The sequence below is a fragment of the Brassica napus genome, chromosome C9 (assembly GCF_020379485.1).
Source record: "Brassica napus cultivar Da-Ae chromosome C9, Da-Ae, whole genome shotgun sequence".
Classification (NCBI taxonomy): Eukaryota; Viridiplantae; Streptophyta; class Magnoliopsida; order Brassicales; family Brassicaceae; genus Brassica; species Brassica napus.
This window is the reverse complement of record NC_063452.1, coordinates 9,227,903-9,251,205: the sequence shown is the minus strand read 5'-3', so window position 1 is coordinate 9,251,205 and position 23,303 is coordinate 9,227,903. Positions and strand designations below refer to the sequence as shown.

The 23,303-nt window shown below is 30.6% G+C and overlaps 2 protein-coding genes across 2 annotated transcripts; both read right to left on the bottom strand.

Annotated features, from left to right (window-relative positions):
• Positions 1–258: 258 nt before the first annotated feature.
• Positions 259–3,321, bottom strand: LOC106375910 (diacylglycerol kinase 3). Its single transcript, XM_048769895.1, has 11 exons — positions 2,727–3,321; positions 2,111–2,233; positions 1,903–2,040; positions 1,744–1,829; positions 1,575–1,662; positions 1,347–1,505; positions 1,190–1,260; positions 1,030–1,107; positions 858–945; positions 657–773; positions 259–568 (listed from the first exon to the last, which is right to left on the bottom strand). Exons 1-11 carry the CDS (start codon positions 3,057–3,059, stop codon positions 410–412), a joined length of 1,440 nt encoding a protein of 479 aa, XP_048625852.1. The 5' UTR covers positions 3,060–3,321; the 3' UTR covers positions 259–409.
• Positions 3,322–6,954: 3,633 nt separating this feature from the next.
• Positions 6,955–10,104, bottom strand: LOC106375909 (probable alpha,alpha-trehalose-phosphate synthase [UDP-forming] 11). The gene is made up of 3 exons (XM_013815924.3): positions 7,960–10,104; positions 7,600–7,873; positions 6,955–7,525 (listed from the first exon to the last, which is right to left on the bottom strand). Exons 1-3 carry the CDS (start codon positions 9,930–9,932, stop codon positions 7,178–7,180), a joined length of 2,595 nt encoding a protein of 864 aa, XP_013671378.2. The 5' UTR covers positions 9,933–10,104; the 3' UTR covers positions 6,955–7,177.
• Positions 10,105–23,303: the final 13,199 nt, after the last annotated feature.

Genomic DNA, 23,303 nt, shown 5'->3' with positions numbered 1-23,303 from the left:
ATCAAAATAATTATAGGACTCAATTATATATCTAATTACATATGTTATTGTTATTATTTAAATTAATAAATTATGGACTCAACTAAAAACTATTAGTAAATTAATGACTCACCTTAAACCTAATTAAAACATAATAAATAAGTAAATTACCTAAAATCATGGAAATCACTTTATAAATAATAGTATAGATGCCGATTTGATTTAAAGATGTTGTGTTCAAAGCTCATAAATAAACAAAGAAAGGAGAAAGCGTTGAAATTTACTAAAAGATTTAGCTCATATCTTATAAGTACCACAAACTTCATTTCTCACATCACAAAGATTTACAATAACAATAAGCAGAGCAGCTACCTATCCAAATACAAAAACAATTAGCTTTCTCTATAAAGAATGCATGTTCCAATATCAATCACACACCATTTATCATTAGAGATTGAAAAGGAACTTTCTTAATCTCCACAAACGTTGAGTAATCAGTGCTCATCGGTTGCTTCCATGGTTCTCCATCCATCTGCAAGAAGGCATCTTTCCAGTCACCTCCTCTTAGCTCAAATCTAACCGCAGCAGCCTTACATAGATCACCAAAAAAAACGAATCTTGTTACTATGGCTATATGATTACACATTTAATTTGATGTGTGTGTTTTTAAAAGTTACCTGAGCTATGTGCTTGGCTGAGATGAGCTCAGTCATGACAAATGACGCATGCCATCCATGCTTGAAAGCAAAGATCTCTATCAAACCATCATCACAATGAGCCTCCACAAATCCTCTCTATAGCCAAAAAACAAATAGGTTAATGTTAGAGATTTGAGTTACAATGATATGATGAAATAAAAACATTAGAAGAAAGAACACCTTCTCTAGATAGTCCGGTTTTAGATTACCCCATGGATGACTTCCACTTCCATAGCTTTCAAGATTCAATGCCACAACTGATCTCACACTACAAGAGAAGTCCATGCCATGCATCAGGTTAAGCATTAGAATCATAGGTGTAAGCATGTTATCCAAAGCTGTTTCTTTTTACTTTTTGGGAACTGCTATCTCTTCCCACTCAGAGCAGTAAACCTTCTTGATGTGGATCTTCAATATATTCCTAAGTCCCCTGCAAAATTTCAAATAGCACAAAGAAACAGTTTTAGTAAACAAGAAGCTAGGCAGAGATTTTAACTTGAACATAGCGAAACCTTAAGCCTGGATCACTGGCAAAGGGCGTGCAAAACCAACCCTGAGTGCAACTAAAGCCTGAATAAATAAGCTGCAACAGCAAACATTTGCGTGGTTAATGTTTTATTCTTTTTTGTGATTCAAAAGTTTGGCTGAGGATAATAGGAAAACAAAGACCTTGTTGGAGATAGGGCCTTGAGCAAGATATGGTTTAGTGTTGCGAAGATGATGGAAGCCATATGCAACTTGAGCATCCATACCTATGCTTAAGTAGTTGTAGAACACTCCTTCATAGGACTTTGCCACCAGAGGCGCGTCTACTCCCACGTCCAAGCCCTGAAACACACACAAAAAAACACATGATGTTGATGAGAAGAACCAAGCCAAGGGGGATAGAGCCAAAACCTGGTCGAGTTCGTTTTCCTCGGCTGGTTTTAAAGAATAAGGAGGATCCACCACTTCTCCAGATGGCATTGACACTAGAATCTTCCAGCTGCAACAACACACATAAACAAGAGAAGTGAACAAACAAATGTTTACGACTAGACAAAAAAGCTAATCTTGTTTTTTTTACCTATCTAGTCGAGCAACTGGACCCATACTTGCACGATGGAGCGTTCTTTTAACAGCAATTCTCCAAGCAAAAGGGAACGAACCACCCTGAAGAGAAAGAACACATCAATCTTCACACGCAACGCAATGCATTAGGAGACTTGTTGTAATGTTCACTCACCCAACCAAAACTCCTAGAGAGATCATTGCCTGTACCGAGAGGGATCACGCCAACAGGAGGAATTGGTAACGTTCCATCTTTGTTAAGCTCTCCAAGACATCCAAGAACCCAACCAACAGTACCATCTCCTCCTGCAACCTACCAAACCAAACTCCATTTCACACTCAAATGCTATTGGATAAACATTGCTTGTAGTACTACTACTCACCATAATCCTCAACCTTGCTCTGCATTCTTTAGCACATTCATCTCCTTCCCCTGCCACTTTCTCCAAACACGCCAAGCCATATCGAACAAACTCATTAGGCTTCACTTCCGTAAGATCAAACACCTGTTTTTTTACAGAATCACCAATACCAAAGCCATCTTTAAAGTCAACTCATCATTCCAACAACAAACAAACAAAAAAAATCAATTTTCCCTACCCAAACACTAGATCCAAACATCAACTACGCGTGAGTACATAAATCATAGAATCTAATACTTTCAACAATTGAATAAAAAAAAATATCATATGAAGATAGAACACTAAACTCATCTCTACTCCACACTGAACCAATCCATAAAGTAGATGTAAGATAGATTTCAAAATTAACTTTCCCTACCTAACCACTATTTACAACATCAATCAACTAGGCGTATATAATACATAAACTAGACACTTAAACAAGAGTTGATCAAAAAAAAAAAAGACACTTAAACAAGAGAAACTAAAACAAAAAAAAAGATCTGATCAAGACAGAACATTAAACTCTTCAAACCCAACAAAAAAAGCTTCATTTTTTTTTTTCATGAACTGCAAAAGAGTGAAACCAAAACAAAACCTGCTCTTCGCTCATCAACTGTTGAAGCCTCTCTTTAAGCACAGGACCATGACGACCACCGCTTTTAGGGTTGATGAAGACAACCATCGGCGCGTGGGGAGCCATATCGGCGACGGCGCCACCGGGAAGAAGCAAATGGTCGGGAATGGCGGTGGTATCTTTGCGTTTGATACAGTCGCGCATGGCGAGACGGATGTACTCAGGCATCATCAGCCTCTGGCGAAGCTCCTCCTTGTCTACACCGACCCACGTCAGATTAGCGAGTCCGCAGCCTCTCATCGACGTCGTGTCATCAGCCTCTAAGGCCACGAATTTCTCCGTCGGCGCATCCATTGCTCTCGCCGGAGAAGTATTTTTACTTTTTCGTCCTCTGATTGGAGGAAATGGAGGAATGTTCGAATCCCAGATGTAAATCAGAATTTTGAGTTTGGAAAAAAAGTGAATATTGAATATTAAAATCAACCAATACAAAATCTTCGTTGACAGTTTGTATTTTCTTGTCTTTTTTGGTTTTTGTTTTTCCAGAAAATGTCGAATTTCGAAGACAGCGCAGAAAACGTGTGTGGGCTTAATAATATGAGTAAATGCAAATGTATTTTCAAAAAGAAAGGATTTGTTTCACTTTCTCTCAGATTGTCTCTAAAAATGCTAGAGGTCATGGTATATTTGAAAACCATAGGAATTAAAGTTAATTATATAATAAGACAGTTTTAAAACAAGATCTTAATGTTATCATATTTAAAATGGTTTCTTTTTTTTTGAGCAAAATTTAAAATGGTTTCATTAGTGATTTTGTTTGGTGAATATGATTTGATACAGTTTAATATAAACTAGATCTCGATCCGCGCAACCGCGCAGATTTTTGTTTTCATTTATTTTTATATAAATATTTTATTTTCAATTCTAAATTGATATATATATATTATAATATATGTGTCTATCAATTTTTAAAACATAATTTTTTTCATTGAATAGATTGTTTTAACCTTTCACATGTATTTGTATTTTCTTCTATATATAATTTTGGATTATTATTTCATTATTAAAATCATAACTATATATATAAAGATTAGTAAAATATTGCTTTATTGTCATATTCAAAGATATTGTAACATTTTTTTTTAAATTAAACTTTCTGCTTCATAGATTTATATTATCGAGTAAATAATTAAACATTTAGTTTTTGTTTAATTTTTAAAATAAACTATATAGTTTAAAATTTGTTTTCATTGGTTTAAGGTAGTAAAAATTAATCATTGTTAGATAATATGATTTTTGTTATTTTTTAAAAAAAAAATCTTTATAATTTTAAAAGTTAACGCAGACAAATATTTAAATATTTAACATATGGAGGTATAGTATTACAACATTAAATTATATCTATTTAATTTATACTATCTATAAATCCAATGAATCATCTATTCTTTAATCTAATTATTGATAGCCCAATAAAATTTTCTGGTAGACCCAAAATTGGATCATCTATTGTTTAAATTCAATTATTGATAGCTCAATAAAAACTTCTGGTAGACCCAAAATTTAAATGATAAGATTAGAGATTAAATGTAACATGACTTTTTAGGAATGTGTCTATTTTTAAAAAAAATCACATGAATTAAGGTTGTGACTTCTGTTTTAATATATAAGAATGTATTAGATACTTCTACATATATATAAATTTTGTTCATGGCTGTTTATCAAGAAATGTTGTTGATCTCCCTCTCACTTTAAAGCTCTACTGGATGATAATCCGCGCACATGCGCGGGGTGAGTTCTTATAATAATGTTTGTTTATAAAATGATTTTAACATTTTGCAACACTACAATCTTTATCGATTATAAAATGATGAATACAAATGTTGGTCTCTTAAATATATCATCATTGTTGAAGAGTTAATGTATTACATCTCATTTTAACTATTTTTAAGACTTCATATGCACAAAAGGAAATTAAGTTTTACGGCTGACACAAATCACCAAAACCAAATAGGCAACATCGATTGTATAATGACGAAAGGGGATTAGGTTTATGTTCTCGATTTGTTTACTATCGACTCTCCATAAGTGATTTCATTTTCTACCTCTATAGAATTGTGCTTTCGTTCTCGTCTTTGTTTCATTGATATGATTTAAGTTTCTTTTTTTTAACTTCTTTTATGAATTCAATGAATTACATAAGTGTCAATTAAAAAATAGACATCTGTAAAAATTGGTTTCACTCCATATACATATCTAAGAATCAAAATTTTGAAAAAAAATCACCGGAAAACTATATTAATAGGTTAGTGTTCAAATCTAATATATCAACCTGTTATAGAATATAAGTGCAGACTCGAAATATAAATATTTGTCTAGTATATATTCACCAGCTCGGTCTAAAAATCATCTAATTAAAACAACAAAACAAATTACTTATTTCACCAGTTCAGGTAATATCTGAATCCGAACGGGTAATATCCGAACCCGAATGGATTTCCGAAGATAACCAAACATAAGTATAGTTAACTCTATATTTCTAGTTTATTTCTCTCATTTTATTCAAAATATTTATATTAATGATTCTTATTGCTCAAAATTAGATAATATACATATAATTATGAACAAAATCATTTGCTACTCACTTAAAATACATATCAAGTTCTTGTTTCTTGCATTAACAAAAGTTGCATCTAAAATTTTAAAACAACAACTAAATTAGTGTCTTTCTATTTTTAAAGTTTTATCTTCAAACCTATTAATAGTTTAATCTTTTAAAAAATTAAAAAAAAACAGTTAAGTTAAAATATATTTTAAATACAAAAAAATTAAACAATGAATAATTTATTTATTTTTTCTTCAGAATTTAAATATCCGAACCCGACTCGAAGTGTAGAAATACCGGAACGGGTTCTATACCTTTATACTGAAATATCCGATACAAACCCGCGTGTATCCAAACGCTCACCCCTATGATATATGATCATTTGTATCTTGCTTGAATAAAAAAAAAAAGTTAAACCATTGATCACAAAAATTTTAATGTGGGAATTTTACTATTTTTAGTAATTTATAGTCGTTTTTTAAAATTCAAAATATAACTTATAAGAAAAAATCTAATTATTTTTATTATATGCTTAATGTGATTGTTTAATTTATTTTAATAGTATAAAATTAAACAAAAAAGAGAGAGGTTAGAAAGTTTTTTATCAAATATGTATTATTCATAATCATTAATTCTCATATATATGTTAACTATATTAGGTAATTCCGTAACTTTTATTTAAGGAAAGAAAAAAATTCTTTTGTATACTATTAATTAATTTGATAGTTAGTTTAATAAAAAAACATAATATATGTTTATATGGACCAACTTATTTTTCTAACAATTATAAGAATCATTCTCGTGATGACACGTGGCTACGAAAACATATACTTCTGGATTAATATATAAGGGATTTAGAAAGATAAACAAATAGTGTTATATATGTTTATGGTTTTTTGGTGTTACATCGAAGTTTATCAAGAAACGTTGCTGTCTTCTCACTTTACTGTGCATTGTTTTGCTGATAGGAGTGTCTCTGTTCAGCTCTGAAGCTTCGGTTTTTGATCCAAAAGAAACTTCTCCTCTAAGTAGCATTTGTGAAAGCTTTTCCAAGTCTTTTGTCTCCGTCACTTGAAAAGCATCTCTGGTAGCAAAAGAGATAAGCCTTCTTCTGGTCGAGGCGTGGCATGTCCGGTTAGCTTACATACATTCGCTTATTTGAGTGTTTTAGCACTATTTATGATGCTTACTCTTTTGAATATTGAAGACAATTCCATTGAATATTCCTAGAGCTTCTTAGGTTCTTAGCACTCTCTCGCCTTGGGATATACATACCACTAGTGGGGTGGGGTAAATCGAGAAGCTTTTGTTGGCAATTTGGATCAGAACAGCTTGTTGAGTACATTGGATTTGCAGGTACTTTTGTTCCGACTCTTGTCGGGTGTGCTGCAGATACTGCAACAAAGTACAAGAACATTGCTTGACAAAGTAAACTGATGACCTTCTGTTTTACATATCAAATCAGATTTTACTGTAACAAAGGTTTTGACTTTGATTAGTACCATATAATAATCTCACAATTGTCATGAATCTGTCCAAGATAACCAAGTACAAATTATAAAAAATATTGAATCGATCAGAAGAAGAAGCTGAAGCTTGAAAATAAAGAAGCTTAAGAGAGCAATCAATCATTGCTCCTCTTCAAAATTGAAATGAATTTCATAGCATATCTATTTCCTTTTCTATGTATAAGCATCTCACATAGGGGATAAAGCCACCCCAACCAAATTGGAACCAAGTTCAAGATACTCTGTACAAAGGCATAATAACAAACCCTAGTAGAAAGAACCCTTTCATGATATCAAAACCTACCCCCATCTTTTTTTTTTTAATATCACAACATGAAATCCCTAAAAACAAACCCCCTTCTTCAAAGATCTATGATTTCGTTTCGACAATGCCCCTGCTGAAAAGTGAACTTGCTCTGTTGCTCACCGTCCTTTGATTTATCTGAAGCTGAGGCCAACCATTCAAGCATATTGATAACCATTGGTGTATCATCCAGATAGTACTTGGCCTTGCTCGGTTTCTGACCCACCGTGCACGCAAACACCTCTGCAAATGCGATTGGGGAAACATCCTGGTGCTTCACTATGCTGTCAAACATGTCTTCATCGGACCTGTCATCGCCAATGCACAGCAGAAAGTCCGGTCTCTTCCCTTTGCTGTTCCTCATTGTCGCTATCAAATGCTCCACCACCTTTCCTTTGCTTACTCCCTGAAAGCCAAAATCCCATCAGAATAATGCCAATTCCGAGCAAACAAGTGTAGAACTGAATCATTTATGTGTACCTGAGGTTTAACTTCTACGATGTGCTGACCTCTCTTGACAACAACAGGCTCGTTGGTGAGCACGCTCTCTAGATGATCGAGAAGCTCCTTAGCTTGCCAAGAACCGAATGAAGGGTCAGCTTCTTGGTGGTGCCACACCATTGCACTCTCTTTCTCCTCTATGAATGATCCATCGGTCGCTTCTGTGTAGTGGCTCATCACTGGTTCAGCGATCTTCTTCCAGCCTAAATCGGTGGGTAGTACAGTCGTCTCCCATGGGGAATCACTGTTCCATCTGTGAGAGAACAGAATCGAAAGCATTTAGCTTTAAACAAATGAGACAGAAGATGATCAAACTATAAAGGTTAATAGAAGTAGTACCTAGTGAAATAACCATGCTCAGCTGAGATACCGAGATTCGCGCAAGAACCAAACCATTTGCTAAGAGGGTCCTTACCTCGACCACTGACGATAAAGACTAGGTTGTTGGGGTCGCCACACAAACGGTTGAGAAGCGAGATGAGATCATTGCTCGGCTTTTTATCCAAACTATCCTGATCCATCATCGTCCCATCATAATCCAACAGAATCAACCTGCTGCTTGTCTTCTTATACGCAGGGACTATGGTTTCAACACCTAGCTTCCTGAAGTTCGGGTCCAACGCAACAACCCTGAACCCAAGACCCAGTCCAACTCCCCAGAACCTCTTGTTGTAATGATCCTTGCACGCCCTCTGAAGATCTTGGTCGTAGCTACGCGACCAGTAGGCCACGTCGTGAGAGCTTATGTACTTGTGGTGCTTCTGGTGGCGCAAGTTCTTCTCTTTATCCGACATTGTAACGGCAGAGCTCATCGCATCGGTGACCGCATCGATGTTCCACGGATTCACACGTATCGCCCCACTCAGAGACGGAGAGCAGCCTATGAACTCAGAAACGATAATGACACTCTTCCTAACATCACCAGCCCCAAAACCCAACGCTTCGTCCAAAACAGGGCTCCCTTGCCTAGTCACCGTGTACTTGTAAGGCACCAGATTCATCCCATCCCTCACAGCATTCACCACAACGCACTCGGAGATAGCGTAGTAAGCTACTTTATCCAGAGTACTCACAGGTCCGTTCACAAACACAATAGGCTTATAACCAGAACCAGGTCTCCCAAACTTGTTATTCACCTCATCAGCAATCAAGTGTATCTGCGTCTCCACGTCTTGAACATCCTTACCTGAACTCCTCGCAGGGTTAGTAATCTGCACGAGAACCACTTTCCCACGAAGCTCCTTGTTCTGCTCAAGAAGCTGACCCATCGCCCAGAGCTTCAAGCTAATACCTTTGAACATATCCAAATCATCCACACCGAGAATCACAATCTTCTCCTTGAACCTCTCTCTCAGCCCCTTCACCTTCTCCGCAGTCTCCTCCGCTACCTTAATCTCCTCAATCTGCCCCATGTGGATCCCAACCGGCAGAATCTTGATGCTCACCGTCCTCCCAAAGTACTCGAGACCAATGTAGCCTCTTTTCGACTCGTAGTCAAGACCTAGCATCCTACTGCAGCAAGACAGGAAATGCCTAGCGTAATCGAACGTGTGGAACCCTATCAAGTCGCAGTTGAGGAACCCTTTGAGGATCTCGTCCCTCACGGGAAGGGTACGGTAAATCTCCGACGAAGGGAAGGGACTGTGGAGGAAAAATCCAAGCTTTATCCGATGAAACCTCTTCCTCAAGAAAGTAGGCAAGATCATGAGGTGGTAATCGTGAATCCAGACGTAATCCTCATCAGGGTTGAGCACTTCAGAGATCTTGTCAGCGAAGATCTTGTTAACCTTCGTGTACGCCTTCCAGTGGGATCGATCGAAGAGGGATCCTTGGGCCTGGGTCATGGGGAGGAGGTAGTGAAAGATGGGCCAGAGGTAGTGTTTGCAGAAGCCGTGGTAATACTTGTTGAGCAAGTCACCGGGCAAGAAGGTAGGAACGCACTGGAACTTCTCGAGAAGGTACTGAGAGACGTCTTCTTGTTCCGAGGGCGAAACGTCGGCGTTTAGAGACCCGACATAGACGACTTCCGTCTCGGGAGGGAACCCGTCTTTGAGCTGCAAGTAGAGACTGTCATTGTCGAACTCGAAGCACCACTTGTTCGACGAAATGTCTCTGTGGGCGCGGAGCGGGAGCTGGTTCGACACCACGATGCGTCTCGGTTTTGTGACCCACGCGCCGCCGTTTCCGCCGTCTCCGTCGCCGGTCTCGAGACCCGGAAGCTTCGTGACGGCATTGGGGATCCGGTTGCCCATGATCTGGTAATCATCGGCCGAGACCAGGCTCAGCTGGTCTTTCCAAGATTCCGGTAACATATTTGAGAAAGAAAAAAAAAAAGATTAAAGCTTTGCGTAAATCGAAAGAGGATTAAGAATGGGTAAATCGAGAATCTTTCATAACATAAGAGACAAGAGAGAAGACGAAGAAGAGAGCGTTCGTTCGTCTTTAAGAAGGAAGAAAAAAACGGAAGTTTTTTCGGTGAGGATAAGAACGAAACGAAAGAGGAAATAAATATATTAAAAATCAGGAATGGACGGTCTGGATTTTCTCGAGATGGAAATGATTGGTCGATCTGAGCCGTTAGATGAGCGCGTGTGTGTGACTCGAACCGACTTCTCTTTTAGAAGATGGGAAACAAATCTTAATAAAAGCGTATTAACCCTCTAATTTCTGATTAGTTGCTATGAGCTGTTACTTCTCAAATATGGGATATAAATATTTACAGCTACTATTTTCCATAGATACGTTATTTGTATATATCTTATTGCTGACGTGGGTTACCAAGGCAAAACGTCTATTTACTTTGGAACATATCTCATTTTTAATAGATGGAGAAAAGTTGGTCAATCTATGAAACCTTAAAATCTAAGGGAATATATATTTTTAGACTTTTGAATTAACTACATGAAATAATATATTGATTTATTTATTGGATTTATATATCTGTTCATATGTAGTACTCAATAAACCCCAATTTATTCTTTTACTGTTTTATAGAGATAGTGGAATGCCACTAGTTTAAATATGTATAAAATTCCACAAGTGCAAATATATCTTGAAAAGTAAAATTAAAAAAATAGAAAATTGTGTTTTTTTTTTCACGATGAGATACAAATATAAATCTTAGTACGAATCGGCAAAGGTCGAGTTGCGAGTGTCAATCCAGTGTGGCACACACGTGTTAACATATGAGAAAACACGCTTCCTTGTTCGAGCTTGTCTTGCCAGGAAGTCTGCTTTGGTGTTACTGGATCTGTCCTTATAGACTTATAGACCACTTGTCCGTCTTGGTAGGACGCCCATAGAGTTTTAAACTCGTTAAGTTCAGCTTCAAAGGCTAGCCAATCATCAGGTGTAACGATCATTTTGACTAACTCTTGGGAGTCAGTAACAAAGTAATTGCAGTAACGTTGGTGGCGAGATAAACATTTCAGAACCCATACCAAACTTTTTAGTTCAGTGTGGAGTGGCGAGAGTTGCTTATGGCAGCCTTGGAGTCCGAGAATATCTATCGAACCGTCTTGTAGCTGTAATATCCATCCTACTCCACTCATAGTTTCATCATTTTTCCACGATCCATCAACTCTACATATGAACGTAGGTACTTCAATCGGGGTTCTAGGTATGCGTTCTATGATGCTTTCACCTAGGTCGATTTCTTTATTGGCCAGAAACCATGCATTGCATTCTCGTATTGCTAGATCAATTGTATCCAAAGGTGAGAACACCCGTCCATAAAACAACTTTTCATTCCGGGTTTTCCAAATATACCAAATAATCCATGGGAAAACCCTGGTTAAATCTTCCATATTTCCACCCGAATTGGTTCTTGAGAGGAGATAGTCTATATTGGTGTAGAGATTTTCTGATGGGAAAACTCCCGGAGCCGATGGAATCGTTGAGAGAGCCCAACATTGCATAGCGGGAGTACATGTAAAAATCGTATGATTAATCGTTTCCTCCGCATGGCCACATCTGGGACAGGTAGGATCGTTGCCAATATGTCTTTTGAAAAGTCTTTCATTGACTGAGATTGCCCCTGATAAAATATGCCACACGAAAATTGTGTATTTAATTTCTTATTATTTGTAGACATTTTCAATGAAAATTTTCAAATGAAAAATAAGAAAGAAATCAGTTATATTTTAACTTTTCAAGCTGTATTTAAAATTAAAATTTAAAATCTATTATCCCAAAATATTCTCTCAGAATATTCTAAAATTATTCCAGTGTTCATCCGTATATGAAGAGTGATGTGAAAACATATATATATATATCACAAATATTGTATATATAGTATCAACAAATATAAAACGAAATACATGTGGAATAAACAGAAATACACGATCAAGTAATTACTAGAGTTCATTTCAAAAAAAAAAAAAAGTAATTACTAGAGTTTAGTCCAGGTACATGTGGAATAACTTCAAATCATACAACAACCAATAATATATCAGTGAATTCTATCAGAAACTAAGCAAAATACTAGTTTATCTTTTTGTTAATGGATAAACATACTATAAACTTTTACAAAAGGTATCTCAAACCTTTTTTAAAAAAAAAACTATCTAGATAAAAACGAAGTTAGCCAATTATGCTCAAAACAAATTTTGTTTTTGATAAAAAAAAAAAAAAAAAAAGAACAATTCTTTTTGTACTATTCTAGTGGGTGGATAAGGAAAAACCACGTGGCAAACATGTAGAAGAAACGTGGCGTGTTAGGGTGGGAAGAGAAGATTGGCAAAAGTCACGAAGCATGTGCTTCTTTGTTTTCTGACTGATGACGTGGAAGACTTTCGCTATCATCGGCAGCTATATCAGCCAATCATCATTTGACACGTCAAATTCATTCCCTCCAGGAACGTTTCAAACTTTGTTCTCCGTTTCTCCTCGTTTCAACGGTATAACATGATGGTCGACCTCCATTGGGAACACGTGGCATTATCTCAAAGGAACATTTATAATGCTTCACATCTAAATTTCATTTTTTTTCCCAACTTTTAACTAACACCTAAACCTTTTTTTTTAAAATACTCCCATCATTAACACCTAATTGTGATCTTATAATGTTCAAACTCCTTTGGTTTTGCAAAATAAATTATCAAAATACACAAAATAATGGTTTAACTACTATTTACTTTGCGTGCTAGGGATCAATTATTTTAACTAAATATAGAAATTTGAAGTTAATGTTATATCATACACCAAACATGGGTTAGAATGTTGGCTATTTTTTATTTATATAAATAACTACTTAAAATAACATTGGATGTTAGATTTCAATTATTTAAATTTAATTGAATTTACAGAAGGATTATATAGAATAACCACTTTCGCGAAAATTTTCAATCATTTTCTATGCCGTATTAAAATAACTGATTATTATATAATTTTATCACGGTAAAATATTTTTTTCCGTCTATGGAAATTTATTAAAGAAGCCACAAGTACATTGAAGAACACATACATAAATCACTACAAAAAGAACCAAAGATCAATAATGTTTTATCCAAGAGACATGTTTGTAAAACAAATTAAAGCGGAGTATTGTACATCTTTGAAAAAAATTTAAACTTGAAATTTATAATAATTAATATTAATGCTGAGTCAGTAAAGTTTTCAAATAAGTAGTATTTTTAGAACCATCTTCTTATGTTACTTTTAAAACATTTAAAATAATGAAGTTATTAGTAAGTACTTATATTTTATATGCAAAAGGGAAAGATATTCACTATTTTTTCACAAAAGTGTTATTTTAGTATTTTTATTACAAAAAGTATCGTTTTAGAATTTTTAATACAACTTATTCTAATTTTTATTTTGATATTAATTACAAAATGCATTGATCTTATAAATAATTTTATTTATTTCATATATTATTAGTTAAATAATTATTTTTTAATCTGTATAAAATATCAAAATGATATTCTTTATAAAATGGAGAAAATTTTTTTTGTGTATTTCCCAAGAAGAAATAGAAAGAAACTTTAGACAAGAAATTTACAAAATAATTTGGGTGATCAGTATTTTCCATGGTAGCTTCAAAAATATCATAACATGGAAACTTTTTAAAAATCAAAGAATCTTTTTTAATTGAAGAAGAAATGAGTGGTTTAATGGTGTGGAGGATTTGTTTTAAATTTCTAGGACAAGATAAGGGAGTGGGAGAGAAAAAGAAATACTAAAACGAAAAGAGGCCTTATCCAAATCCCAGAAACCATTGTCCTAATTGTGGGACCCGATCTGATCAGCCACGTTGTCTGAAAGATTTTCTTGGGCCCCACTTTATCTATAGAGTCTTGAGATAATTATTTTAATATTCTCCTTTTCTTACTTTTTGTTTATTTTTGAATATTCTTTCTCCTTTTTTTGACTATTCTTTTTCTTTATTTTTTTTAAATATGGCAATTTCTTGTTTTTGTTAGTTCCGTAGAAATATGATAGCAAGCAATTGACCACAGCCGCCAGATTTGTAGTCTTTCAAAACTTTTTGCATGCTAAAGTTCGGTTGTAATGCTCTGAAATTATGGGCCCCATCAAATGCTTACTTGACAATCGTGTATAAATGACGACAAAAATGTAACTAAAATATACTCCCTCCGATTTTTTAATATAAGTCATTTTAGAAAAAAATTTATGTTACAAATTATATGACGTTTTCATTTAGTAACACTTAATGTTATATGACTAATGATAATATACCTTCTATTTTATTATTGGTTGATTTGTGGTTAGGTAAATAATTAATGATGTTTTTGTTTAGAAAATATAAAAATTTAATAATTTCTTAATCTATATGCACAATTCTAAAACGACTTATATTAAAAACGGAGGAAGTATGTATTTCTAGAATACTCATACATATTATTTAAAAAAATAATAATTACCTAGGTGTTATTTTTTAACTAACTATTTGCCGTACCTTTTAACCGGAATAATTTCAATAAATACATTTCCTTTTAAAATTTACAATTTACCATTAAATAATACATAAAAATATATTTTCAAAACAAATATATTTTTAAAACATGAAATTTTTCAGAACAAAAGAAGTATTATCAGTATATTATAAATTTTAGCTATTGTTATTGCATTTCGTTTCTAGGATTTTATTATTAATACACTTCTTTTTATGAATCAGAAGATGCTACTCACAATTTACAATATCATTGTCTTTGGTGTCGTTCTAGATTATAATTATATATATATATATATATATATATATGTATATTAAATAAAAATTTATTTTAATTTAATTAACTATATACAGTATAAACTATAAATTGATATTCGATAAATTAATACTCAATAAATTGATAAATTTTCTCGATTCTAAATTGAGCCGGTTCAAAATATGATACATATCGATAAAATAATATACCTTTTGATAGAATTATATGCAAATATATAGTCCCACTAAAACTATAAATTAATAGCTTTACATTTATATATATAATTATATATATTATATAAAAATAATTTTAGGATAATTCTTTTTAGTATTTTTCACCAAAAGAGTCTCCAAAGAGAAAAATGACTAAAATAGGTTTTATTAAAGTTAAAAAGTTTCAAAGTGATTTTTTTTAAATAGTTTCATAAAGCGTTTTGGAATTTCGAAAAGAAACTTTAAAAAAAATATCGGAAAGTTTGAATTTGAAAACATATAATTTTAAATTATAAAATAAAATTATTTTTATTGTTTATTAAATTATTTATATTTATATATTTATAAATCAATGAGTAAAAAGGTTTTTGCCTCTTTAATAATTTTTTTTGATCATTTTTCTTTTTGAGGTTCTTTTGCTGACAAAACCTTAAAATAGAAATATTTGAGAAAAATTTTTTTTATAAAATTTCAAAAAAGATATTATATATTTTTATATATTTTTTACATTCACAATATAATTATTTTTATTTTCTTTTAACACTTCAGTGTATTCTAATACTCCCTCCGTTTCAAAAGATCCATATTTTTAAAAAAAAAAAATCAAAAAGATATATGTTCTACATTTTCGATGCATAAATTAATTGAAAATTGTAAATTTCAAAAAACATAATGGTGTTTATAAATATTTTATTGGTCAAAAATTGTGTGCAATAGTTGATAACGAAAAATAATGCATTTGAAACTAAAATTTGATATGTTTTCTTAAAGCATCTCCAAAAAACACTATATAACTTCAAATATGAAGTTTTTTGCTCTCCAAAAAGAAACTTCAAAACTTCAAATTTGATGTTTTGAGGAGTGAAACTCTATATTTGAAGTTTCACTACTCAAAACTTCAAATTTTTAGTTTCATATTTTTATTTGCATTTTGGTCCCTACAATCACACATCACCTTTATGATTCATAAATATTTTCTCGTTTATTATTTTAATCCTTAAAAAATTATATCTCATAAATATTTTAAATTTTGTTTACAGATTTTAAATTTTACACATAAAATTAAATAAAACTTTAAAATAAGATTTAAAATATTTTAAACTAGATTTAGACAATAATAACATACAAACGAAATTTAACAAAAAGATTTAAAAAAATTACATGAAGACACACCTATTACACAAATTTAAATCTTACAACAACACTAATAATCAGATAAGCTTGATCCGGAACCTTCAAAATTTTCAAATACCAAATTTTTTTGTGTAACTGAAGATGGTTGTTGTTGTTGTTGTTGTTTTTTTTATGTATTTTTCTTACAATTCTTTCTTGTTCATATCGAATATATTCACGAGTATTAATATCATCGAAAAGAAATTAGTCTTTTAGCAATATTTTATGTTTCTATTTTACTTTCTTGTTCCGATTTAATGATTTACAAGTATCAATATCATCTGATTTCAACAATTTTTAGCTCATAATCTACAAAGTAAAAATGAGGAAAACCATTTTTACTTCGAAATGCATTAATAGATGATATATGCATTACGAAAATCATTTTATGGAATAATATGGTATTTTGTTTGAAGTTTAATATTAATTAAGTTATTTTTATTTATTTTTTATATATTTTAATAGAATATTTATTAATTAATATTGTTTTAATATGTTTATATATTTGCTAGTTATTTATAAAAGTTTTATGAATTCAAATTAGTTATGACAAATATAAGGACCATATTATAAAATATAAATAGTTTTGAAGTTGAGTTTGAAGTTTTGCTTTTGGAGAATAACACCTTTAAACTTCAAATATAGATTTTTGGAAACTTCAAAATAGAGTTTTTTTTTTGGAGATGCTTTTAATAAGTGTGAAAAACCTAAAACATAATTTTTTGAAACGGAAAGAGTAGTATATTTAGTAAAGTTTATATATAAAACCACATTAACTCGAATCTTTGTTGAAGACGGATTAACTATAATTTTTTACTGTTTTAGTTTTATTACCAACGGTTAGTATGTGAATTTAATGTTGACAGACTGATGATAAGAAAGTGGATAATATTTTTTAAAGAAGTCGATAATGTTGCATTAAAAACGGTTTGATAAAACAATAATAGTGAAAAACAACTGTTGAGAACGACTTTCTTTGGTCGCGGCATGTTATAAGTGCAGCGAAACAAGACGAATCACGACTCTTTTACAACTAAATACGTCTGCAGTCTGCATCCCAAGTATGACGTAAAGACAAGGTTTGCGTAAATGCATGTCAAAGGTAACATTTTTAAAAGACATAATATGAAATATATAATCGATTAGTCAATACCCAAAAAAATTGTTGCATAACACTTGTTTTCAAACTTTACCTATATTATACAACTAGGTCCATAACCTTATTATACAACTAGGTCCAGTTAAGACTACGAATACACACACCTTCACGCGATCTCCGAACTGATAAGAGCTATCCAACTAGCTAGTTTTCTAGCATTAAATCGTCGATGAAAATATCATATGAAATTTTAGGTTTGGAAAGATCTTTTCCACAGGAAGTTCGAGGTTTGAGATCCATGACCAGTTTCTGAATTTATCTGTATCAAAACAATTAAATATTTTACATATGCATATAAGGCCAATCAACATAGTGAAATGAAACATAAGTTTTGCCCCTTCAAATTTGAAAAGTTAATAGTATATAATTTTAACCATATGACCTTATATTTTCTAAAAATTCCAGAAATATAAAAAGATATATATGTTTCTAGAAGAATAGAATAGATTTGCGTCTGAAATACATCAAATACTATAATGCTTTTACCACTTTTTCATTTTTCTGAGTGAATGTTAAATTTATTCGACATAAAAACACTTTTGTACAATAGATATGTGTTTTTTGTTTTTGTACAAAAACATTTTTTTTTCATTCTCTTGTGATTGATGCTTTTGTGTTCGAAATATTATATACCTTGGCGAAGTATGCCCTTTCGCTATTATGTTATCTTGTATTATATATAGATATATAAGAAAATAAATCTAGCTTTACAGAAAAGGGACAGGAATAATCAAGAGATGTTCAAAAAATTGTCAGCTACATATGGACACAAAAGCAGCATCCTTCCACAAAAATAATGCATACTATTATTACTCAGATTTTCAAAGATCCTATTAAGAAATATAAACTAATCCCTTATATATTATTTGAGAAACATTACAACTTTTTTTTGTAGCCACATGTCATCACTAGGATGATTCTTAGAATCATTAGAGAAATATGTTGGTCAATCTAATTATATAATAAGCTTTTTATTAAACTAACAATAAATTCATCATTAATGTACTTTATTATTTCCTTAAATAAAATTTACGGAATTGCCTAATGTGGCTAAAATATATATATGGCAATTAATGATTTTGAATAATAAAGATTTGATAAAAAAATAGTGTATTTTCTATCATATTTGTTTAATTTTAAACTATTAAATAAATTAAACAACCACAATAACCATATAATAAAAATTTAGATTTTTATGTATATGTTATATTTTGAATTTTTACAAACGGCTATAAATTACTAAAAATGTTAAGAGTCTCACATTCAAATTTTATGATCCATGGTTTAAAAATTTTGGTATGACAAAATACAAATGATTACAAAAATTATATAAGTAAAAAGTCTAATTTAATTAATTATTAAGATTAATATTTATATCGTTTTAAATTAAACTATAAACCATATAAAATACAATATTTTAGTTTCCAAATTTACTTTGAACAATTTTTTTGATAAAAGTTTTGAACGATCATTGACAACTTTTTTAAAAAAATTATAAATTACTAAAACTATTAATCCTACAATGAAAATTTTGTTATCAGTAATTTAGATTTTTTTCTATAAAAGATATAAATGATCGAAAAAACTATATGAGTAGAAATCATCATTTAATAGACATTAATATTAAAAATATACTAAAATATATTATCTATGTTAGTATTATTTAAATTTAATTACATATCCTATCAAATATAAAAAAATATTTTTTGGATTAATAAAATTAATTTATATGTTCGCACCAATTTAATTATATATTTAATAGTTAGTGAACTTTAATTATTTAATATATATTAATTATTTCATAATATGTAAAAATATTTAATACATAAAATAATTTATATATATAATGTTGATTTCGCGCAAGGCGCAGATCTTAACCTAGTATTATATATTGTCATAATCTATTATATATACACACATTCTCATCGACTCAACCCCCGTAAGTACTAGTTATTGGTCATGTACATTTGCATATTACACTTGTGGCATAAAGCTAATATATATGCAAAGAAAGGTATTATATATACTCGCAAGACTGAAAGCCGATCCATAAAATAGGAAGAATGACTCATTCTCAACCATAAAATAGGAAATATGACTCATTCTTATAAGCTTTTAGATAAATAAAATCCGGTGATATATGCATATACCAGATTGGCTTCCCGTAATATGGTAATTTGGTAAATAAAATCTGGTAGTAAAAGTTCGGCATTGCTTTGTGTTGTTATTGGCCTCGGGTTTTTGCTGTCTGGCTGAGTTGTCTTATCTTCGAAGGTCGCCCGAGAGTTGTTCTTGGTTGAACCTGATCATAAAGAGTGAATCATCGGGGAAGCTAATATTATCGGGTTCTATCTTTCAGTTTAACTGAGGTTCTTTTTTATGCTGCAAGCGGGATGTTTTGACTTTGTCTGGTCCGATGGTTAGTTGTCTTACTTGTTGTGTTGTTCCCGTGTTAGGTTAGGAAGAGTACTGTTTAGTTGTTTTATTTCTTTTCTGCTTCTCGTTTCCCTGTATATCTGTAAAAAAAATTAATAATAATATCTTAACATTTTTATCAAAACAAAAATACATGCATATATTTTATTTTGAATTCGACCAAAAATAACTGAATTTCTAGTTTTGAAGAACATTCTATGTAAGAGAAACTTTTACGTAAGCTTTTATTAATCATCGAACCAAAGTATATAACTCATTCTCACAATTTCCGCCATTCTTTCAAGTTAAGATAAAATGTTATTTCTAATGATCACTAATTCATTACGAATATCAAATTTCATCATCTAGAAAAAAGGAACACTCGTCATCTTTCTACTGTTATAGATTTTTCCAGTATGTGATTTTCTTGTCACCAAATATAAATACTTATTTGTTCTCTATATATATACACCAGTAATTAATCCGTTCTATTGAATAAAGAATGGATTTGTGCACACAAAAAAAATAATACAGAATGGATTACATTTTCATTGTCATGGATGGGTGAGCAGTTTGCATCAATAACTTTTGTATAACGGTCCTACAATTTATAGGATCATAAATGTGAGAACCACTACAGCTGATATTTATAGATTTAGTGGGCCGGATTTGATTGGGTTCATACACGTAATTATTTAAAACAAAAACAAAAACAAAAATAAAATGTAAAATTTATTTTCTTTTTGGCTCAACCAAACCAAAGATGTTAGAAAAACCTTATTGAATAATATCTAAAAAAATAGTAATATTTCAATTATGACAGAAATGCGTAATTAAATTTAAAAACTTAAACCTGTAATAAAGTTACAAATGGCAACAAAGTATCTGCAGAGGTTCTTAAAGCTTCTAAACAAGAAACGATTCTTATTCTTTGTCATCCATTATTATTATTATTATTTTTAATAGTTATATACTTTGCATGAAGACCCACGATAGACTTGCGCTTAAAGCAATTTTAATTGCGAGGATGCTCATTTGAGTATCTTAACAACAATATATTATTATTTTTTATTTAAGTTCTAAAACAAAAATAATCATTAAAAACTTGACATGTGTCTTGACAGTATCTAATGAGGTTTTTAAAACATCTTATTTGAGATACAAGTTCTTAAGCATTTATTCCTTTGTCTTACTTTTTGTTTTTTTAATTATTATTTTGTGTATATATTTTGGCTAAAAAAGTTTCATTAGAGGTGCTCATCTTAGTTTTCTAGGGGCTTCTCTTAAACGAGATTTCTACTTTTTTAAACGAATACATATTTTAAAATTTTCACACATACTATTAAAATATATTAATTTAGTCATAAATCCATAATTTATGATTATTTATCTATATTATTATTTGCGAAATAATTTTTTCCTCCAAGCTTTTACATTAAAAGTTTGAATGGTTGAAATCGCTAATACCCTTAATATATTATTAGATTTACTTATTAAATCAGATTATTTATTATACATTAATATAATAAACATTGATCAGAAATGAAAACTATTTTAAACTGAAAGATAATTCCCTTATATATAATGTATTACTGTTCAAAAAGAATATTTTTAATCATAAAAATCAAAATTTTAGGAAACAAAAATATGGATAATTAAATATTAATCAAATAAAAATTGAATTTTATATATAATCAAAAGAATATTCAGGAATCCCAGAGATAATATATAAAGAGTTTTTTGAAATTGTTTATAATACATGAGAGAATTTCCAAAAGTTTAAGTAAATAACAAGCATATAAATTTAATAAAAAATGTGTCAAATATAGATAATTTAGTGTTGTGTTTAAACGTTCTGATAGCATAAACAATATCTAATATATTTTCTACAATTTTAAAATAACAAAATTTAATAGATGCAATTTTTCCAATTTTATAATTAATTATTATTAGTTGATAAAATCTAATAAAACATAAAATGTATCTGTTCTAATTTCTTTTTCTAATTTCTTTCTCTAAAATATGTCGGAAGAAGTAATTAATATACTAAAAATCAATGTGTGACAATTTCATCATTTCATGTCGGGTGAAATTCAAAGCGGCATCTTAATTTTGCCGTATAGTCTTTAGACAATCGCATGTGCAATGTTTTCACATTGTTTGGACAAGTTATTGAAAAGTTTCGCGAAAAGTTTTACACATAAAATATGATAAATCAAACGATTAAGTAATCATATTTCTTAGAACAATTCATGGTACTCTTTAATATTTGGTACTAGGGTCGGTCCGCGGATTATATATTTCAATTCGTTATATATACTATTTAGATCATACGTATTTTTATTAATTTGCTTATATGTCATTTAATGCTTATAACATATTTTCTTACGACTATAATAGATTTATTACAATTATAGTAGGTGAATCTAATAGAAGGGATCCCTAATATAAATACTCATTGTTTTAAGTAAAACTAAATTATATTTCGTATTAAAAAAAACAAATTTTGTAAAAAAGTAAATAAAAAACTTTTAAAAATGCTCTATTAGTTAAATACACTAAAAATTCTATGAAAATATTAATATTTACTATATTATTTGTTAAACTATAAAAACATAATATATTACAATCTAACTATTGTTAAAATGTAGTTCATGATTAAAACTCTGTAAGAAGATAATCAGTATATTCTCAATGTATATGCACAATTAATTTAATTTTATTATTGACTATTATTTTGTTGCAGACAAAGAAAAATATTATTTTGTTTTACAATTACGATCTTTTTAAAATACCAATCACTATATTACATTGTTATTAAAAATACAATTTATATACTTTCTAACTTAATCTTTGACTTTTTATTTTTTTTCTTACTATATTAAGTATTAAGGTATCTGTTTATTAATGGTTTAAGTGAATTTTAAATATATTCTCAGTCTAATATTTTGATCCAAAAACTTTTTTTTTTTTTTTTTATTTCCAGTGAAAATATTCTACAATTTAACAAATACACACACACATATATATATATATATATTGTTATTCTATCAAATGTAATTTTTTTCCCTGATTCTGGTAAATATAGTTTTAAAATTTTGAATCGGACAAATTTACCTATGTATATAGTTGTTAGCAAATGTAGCCAAGAGTCGTTGTTAAAAACAAATGTAGCCAAGAGTCGTTGCGTAAAAATTTCTTGTCTGACGCGTTTGATATATCAGATGAATGACAAATTACTGGATAATTATTGGAAAAAAAAACTAAAACAAATTAAGATTTTTTAAACAATTAAAAATTGCAAGTTAGTTCTAGTTTCTAATAGATTAATCACTTTTTAGATGCCAATACATATATAGTGTAATCACTTCTAAAAACAATGAAGACAACAATTTTGAATGATATTGTGAATGAAAAATTTGCGAAATCACATTTTCAAACTGTGACAACGTGATAAAGTTCTATAATATTCACCACCTATGTTTTCAAGTGATACTAAATCTGTTTCAGTGTCTTGTAAAATAAAATTATAATGGAGTTTAATAGTCATCTAAA

Coding starts and splice junctions, on each gene's coding strand:
- LOC106375910 (XM_048769895.1), bottom strand. CDS start 3,059: ATGGATGCGCCGACGGAGAAATTCGTGGCCTTAGAGGCTGATGACACG. Junction 1,830..1,902: donor TCTCTAGGAGTTTTGGTTGG/GTGAGTGAACAT, acceptor CTTTCTCTTCAG/GGTGGTTCGTTCCCTTTTGC. Junction 1,506..1,574: donor AGGAAAACGAACTCGACCAG/GTTTTGGCTCTA, acceptor TGTGTGTTTCAG/GGCTTGGACGTGGGAGTAGA.
- LOC106375909 (XM_013815924.3), bottom strand. CDS start 9,932: ATGTTACCGGAATCTTGGAAAGACCAGCTGAGCCTGGTCTCGGCCGAT. Junction 7,874..7,959: donor GAGCATGGTTATTTCACTAG/GTACTACTTCTA, acceptor GTTCTCTCACAG/ATGGAACAGTGATTCCCCAT. Junction 7,526..7,599: donor TCGTAGAAGTTAAACCTCAG/GTACACATAAAT, acceptor TTTGGCTTTCAG/GGAGTAAGCAAAGGAAAGGT.